The 6,073-nt window shown below is 41.2% G+C and overlaps 1 protein-coding gene across 1 annotated transcript in view; it reads right to left on the reverse strand.

The window, feature by feature from the left end:
• LRP12 (LDL receptor related protein 12) overlaps positions 1-5,680 on the reverse strand; it is a 35,341-nt gene extending 29,661 nt beyond the window's left edge. Inside the window, exon 1 of the mRNA XM_034422174.3 lies at positions 5,263-5,680. Within this exon, the coding sequence (XP_034278065.1) occupies positions 5,263-5,341 (79 nt within the window). The 5' untranslated portion in view covers positions 5,342-5,680. The remainder of the gene's footprint in view (positions 1-5,262) is intronic.
• Positions 5,681-6,073: the final 393 nt, after the last annotated feature.

Here is a 6,073-nt window from a genome sequence, read left to right on the forward strand (position 1 = left end):
AGCAAACTCAATGGGGAAGCCAGATTCACATAACAACTGTGTTACTAATTTAACCAGTGCAATGATTCTCTTAACAAATGTGGCAAGAAAGATCATAAAATGGGGCAAAACTCACTTAACAAATTTCTCACTTAGCAGCATAAATGTTGGGCTCCATTGTGGTCATAAGTTGAAGACTACCTGTGGTTAAGCTTTATCAAAATACTATGTTATTCTTGATTTCTATCTTTCATCCGTGCAGAATTAAATATTCAATAGCAAATGTTATTTAAAACAATTATATTTTCTTCATGTTTCTTCCCACCTTTAGGTGAATATCTGTGTAAAAGGTTACAAACTCTAATTACATTCATTATAGGAAACTGTAATATTTGCATTTATAAGCACTTTGTTGGCTTTCATTCACCAAATCTCTCTTCCTACTCCAAGTTATACATCCTGCACATTCCTAGTAGCTTTGCAAGGTTGGAGCAGATCTTTCTTAGTTCAAGAGTTATAAATGGCTATATCCCTAAGAGAGCAATACATTAGGAAAATGAAAGCTATCTTGAAATGGGGTCTTCAGTTGAAATTTTGGTTAGCTGGGGCAACAAGCATGAAGAACCATTTGTAGAGTGAACAGGAAGAGGGTTTAAATGAGGAAGAGACAAAAGTATAAAATAGGAGGACACTGAATGCGGTAAGTTAAGAAAGATAGTCGAGGGGGGAAAAAGGGGAACCCCAAAATGGGAACGATATTGCTGCTCTTATTTTTCCAGGCTTTAAGAGAAAAACGTGGCAATTTTATCTTTCTTTTTCTCCAGAGAAATTCAGGGTGTATAAATGTGTATTCATATTTACATGGTTATATCGGAGGATGTTTTTGTGTGCACATGCTCGTTTGTGCCCTGGCAGACACACTCCAAAGGCCCGAGAGATAATTGATGTATAGTATACCTATGTCCCCAAAGTTGCTTACTATTTTTGTGAGTAATTAGAAAGAAAAAGACTATTTGTGAACAGCAAGAAGTTTTATATCTTGATCTTCTGTTTATGACAGGCAACCATGCAAGCTCTAACATATATGTGATCTAAAATAGAAAGCCTTGAAAGAAATAACCTTTCGTGCAATTTTATTGAGGTTTCTGAGGATGATTTTCATGTTAACTGTGTTTATAGCTAGGCTTGTAGTCTTTACAGCAGGTTTTCATGGCCAAAAAGAATTGATAAAAGCATGACAGGCTCACAGTTCATTATTTGAAAGAGGTTCAGTGCATATTAAGTATTGTGAAATAGAGGAGGACAAAGAACATTAAAGAAAGGGAACACTGGGCCCATATAGCCATGCCTGAAGTGTGCCATCATGCTGTTCCATTGTTTAGCATCAAGAACACCAGCACTGAAAGCAAGACAACTTTGAAAAGGCATTTAATGCAATCTCTGGCACATTGCACGACATAATTAGAATTGCCATGGAGCAAAAGCAGCTGTTGAGCTTTTCTTCAACCTACCTATCCTTCCCCATAATGTTTTACAAGTGGCATATGTCATTTACAATGCTAGTTACTAAAATGTTTGAAAAGCGTGACTCAGAATTAGCTTTAATCATTGTTAGGATACCTAATACATTAAATATATCAGAATTATTACTGCAAAAGCAATACAGGTTTATAAAGTTAAGTAAGAAGGGATCTCACTTCTTTATCTTAAGGGTTCATAGCAAACCTTTTAATAGAAGCATATAATGTAATCTTCAAGAAAAGATTTACATTCTTGGATATTTACCAAAGACTATTGTTAAACCTTGTTTAAAGGAGGGGATGTTTTATACTCACGAATGTTAAATTGGAGACCACCAACACCATGGTAATTTATGTTGTCTGGGTAATATTCCCATCATGCATCATTTTATGACATTTCACTGCTTGTGAAATTCATCATGTTGAACTCCATAAACAAGGTTTCATTGTATTAAGGAATGTTTGGATCAATAAAATGAGAAAGCAACCTAGATAGTAAGATTTTGAAAGAAAGAGCGGCTTGATGTACTACTAGATGTACTACTAGTATAAAATTAGGAAACCTTGGATATTTTTATCTACAGTCTAGATCAGAATAACTACTTCTGAGTAAGATCATGTGAAACAATAAATACATGTTGATGTGTCATTAATCATTCTGCTAGCTTATTCAGAGTTAAAATAAAACTCAGCTCAACAACAATGCCATCATGTACTGCTTGTATTCAAAGCTGCAGAGAACCTAAAACTTTCATTATCTACTTCCAGAAAGACAAATAGTTGATAACCTACTTATTGATGATGTCTATATTAAGATTATGATTTTGGTCTTTGTAACTGGTGAACATTGCTAAGTATTTTGGGCTAATGTTGCTTCCCTCTTTTTTCTAATTTTCTAACATCTATTTTGTCCCATGAAATTATTCCCACTTTATGTACATGTTCTTTTGGTTCTTGATTTTGAGAGTTGGTATTATTAATAGACTACAATGTTTTTCTACTAAAATATTACCCCTACAATTCTCCCGCCCCCCGAAATTCTAATTGTATGATTTATGGTTCACCCATTATTTGAACAACATAATACAGTTATTAAGATTCCTTTTGATCTGCCAATTACATTAATTATTTTGTGGAGAATAAACCAAAGTTTCACAATATGTACCCTGTAGGGGGGGGAAAATCATTTGCAGAAATATGCAAAGTTAATTTAACAGTAAGAATGCTTTCATTTTTTTTTTTTTTTGATAAATAGAAATAAAGAGGTTAAGAGATACTTACAGACTTGCCCTTTAGAGAGCTTACTATAAACACAAGTGTTTTTTGAGAAGAAGTAATTATTTTTAAGCCAATTTAGACATGTAAATACATAAGATCTTTTGCAAATTTGTAAACAAGAGGCCCACTATTTCCACTTCCCCAGACTTTGGCAGTCCTAAAAAGCAGAGGGCAAAGCCAACCACATACAATACACCCTTTACTTTTAATCATTTGGTAAACTACAGTAATAGAAATATTTATGTACTGCATAAAAATGTTTTAAAGGCAGCCAAAAACTTCATACTGATGATTAAAGCACAGAAAAAGTTAGCCCCCTCTCTAGTTTTAAAGCAGAAATATTGGAAATTAAGAACACTAAAATATTAATATTCATCCTTCTTTGAGAACAAAATAAATGCCTTCTAAAACAGAATTTTTCAAAGGACATCAAAGGATGTTTATGTGTAATCTATAGCATTAAAATAAATATAAGCATGATGAATATTATAGTTCAATATATCAATGTTTTTAGCTGTTAGTGAAACAGCAGAAACAACTTTCAACTAATCAAAGAACATTAGTTTTATATTTAGCGTATATTAAATTCTAGTAAGAAGCAGTCTTACTCAAAATTCTAGGCCAGATTTCCCCAATTTACTGCCTAGGAATTAACAGGATTGAGTTCAATGCATCTGGTTTGTACCATGTTGAGGAAGCTGATTTTATGTATTTTGGCAGCAATCCACCAATTAAATGTATTGGTCTATGGCTTCTGGCTTCAAGAAAGTGATAGATAAGATTGAATCTACGTATCACATTAATTCATAATGTGGTTACTTACTTTTGGCTTAATATAGTAAGTGAACTCTTCTATTTCAACAGAACATGTTAAAAGCTAACCATGGCTTAGTGTGATGCAGGGACCCAGGGGGAAATAATTATCTATTAATTTCCAGTTTCTATCCCATTTCTTGCACTCAAGGTTATTTGTCTTATCATCTTGAGGTAATTAAGTTGCAAAATAAAAGAAAATATCTCAGGATTTAGATTACATTCCCTGGAAGGATACAGATTTTACACAGTGGAAAACTAACATGTTAACTGTTATAGCAACCAATTAATATACAGTTCTATTCTGTAAAGGCACAAATTACACTCTGGAAACCCGAGATTTAAATTATGTGCTATTATTCATAAAGAGAAAAAAACAGGATGCCCAAAAACTCAGATAAGAGTATAGTCTCTATATTATTCGACGTAATCTTTTACATCAGATCTCTGGGTGAAAGCAGACTTGACAGAAAGGCCATGCTTTGAAACCTATTTCCTTTGACTTCCTAATAACAGAAATCAATTCCTCCTCCAAAGGTTCAAGCCATACCTGCTGTTTACCCGTTACAATCTATTAGACTGTAGTGTTACTTAAAAACTGCAATTCAACATTTAGCCAAGTTGTGTTGAAGAGCCACTTCCCTTGAGACCACCCTCACAAATATAGTATCAACTTTCTTCCCAAGCACAGTGCTGAAAATGTTGCTCTGAAAACTGTTAGCAGAAAGCAGCTTCCTGTTGCAGAACCTGTAAAACACCCCAAGTCTACTCCTGCCAAATACCAATCATCTATTTCAGAAGATGCAGAACCGGGGAATTTTTAAGAGATCATTTATAAGCCTCCCAGGCAGAATTCTGAAACTAAAAACAGCTACTCTATTTTCAGGATGCAAATAAATAAATAAATAAAATGATTTGACATTTAGCATCTCCCAACCCCGCAGAATATATATATATATATATCTTTAAAAAAAAAAAATCTGAGGAAATTCGGCCACTCAGGGAAGGAATTATATAAAAATGATCTTAAAATAGGCTGCCAAGGCTGGTGCTCTAGATACACTTCTAGATTTAACTTCCATTGAACTTCACCGGCACCAAAGAGACGTTTCCGGTACTGCATTGTAATTGCTGACAGAAATGGGATGAAGGCGCTTGGCGGTTCATGAAAATCTGTTAAAGAAAACAGAGGTGGGGGGGGAGAGTAGCACCAAGACACCCCCCACCCCCCATACCGAAGTTTCAGGGGTCCTCCCATTGTCTCCGCACCAACAATGGACGGCTGGCATCTCTTGACAGCCCAATTCCCCATTTCAAAGGGGGAGAGGGGGGGGCAAGAAGAAGAAGAAGGGCAATCTTCCAGCGCGGCCAGGCCCTGCTTTAAAACCCCAGGAGGCTTTTTTGACTCATTCCCGGCGAAAACCATCCTTCCTGGGGAAAGTCGGGGACGGCCCGGCAAGATAGGGGGGCGGCGGGGGGGGGGAGACGAAAGGCAGGGCCGCCCGCCGCCGCCGCCGCCGTCCCAGACTTCCTCGGAAACAAAAGCCGGGCCAGGAAGTCTCGTCCCGCCGGCTTGGAGGGAGGGAGGACGGGAGGACCCCGAAAGAGAAGCGGCGTTTCGTCCAGCGATAGCCCGGCTTCCCGGGCGGGACACAAAGCGGACATCACCTACCGCAACAGGAGGCGATGAGGAGCAGGAGCTGCGCTGACCTCCAAGCAAGGGACCCTTCCGCGCCCCAGCAAGAGGCCATAACACCGCCGCGCGGGGGAGGGAGGGGGGAGGAGGAGGAGGAGGAGGAGGAGACCAGCCGGAGTTGCGTCGCGAGCCCCGCAGCGGGAGGGCCTCGCCGTCGCCTGGCCGGGGAAGAGCCCCCCCCCTCCACCGCTCCGCGCGCGCGCCCCGCCCTCCTCCTCCTCCTCCTCCCCCTCCTCCTTCTCCCGCTCAGCCTCCGGGAGCCATGAGCCGCCCGCCGTTGCCTCTACTGCTGCTCCCCCCTCCGCCGGCTTCTTCGGCTTCCTCGCCTGTCTCCGGAGCGCTCTCCGACAGGGACGGGAGGGGCTTTTTTCCCCCGGCGCAACTGCGCATGTCCAAAAAGCCGAGCAGCTGCCTCTCGAAAGGGCTGGCCGGGGCGGGGAAACCCCAGTTTTTTTCTCCCCACCCCCCCCCCCGAAGGAGGAGCAGAGGCAGCAGCCGGCAGGAGGCTTCGGCCGGCGAACGACTGGGAGGGCGCGTGTCTGGATGTCTGGGTTCTCAGTTCAACCGCCTCACCGGGGGTGGTGCCCGAGGTGGCAGCCCTGGACCTTTCCTTCCACCCGGAGATGCGTTGTGGAGGGCAGGCGTGCCACGCCGTTCCCGCGCTTCTGCATTCGGGCGCTGCTGCTGGGAAGGGAGTCCCGGGCTTCCTTTGTGGGACAGCCTTTCCCCTCCCGGTTCCTTCCAGATGGCTTGGATTTCAGCCTCCGCCATCCTTCCTCCCCCGGCC

Source organism: Pantherophis guttatus, chromosome 3, assembly GCF_059756535.1.
Source record: "Pantherophis guttatus breed Tessera chromosome 3, ASM5975653v1, whole genome shotgun sequence".
Classification (NCBI taxonomy): domain Eukaryota; kingdom Metazoa; phylum Chordata; class Lepidosauria; order Squamata; family Colubridae; genus Pantherophis; species Pantherophis guttatus.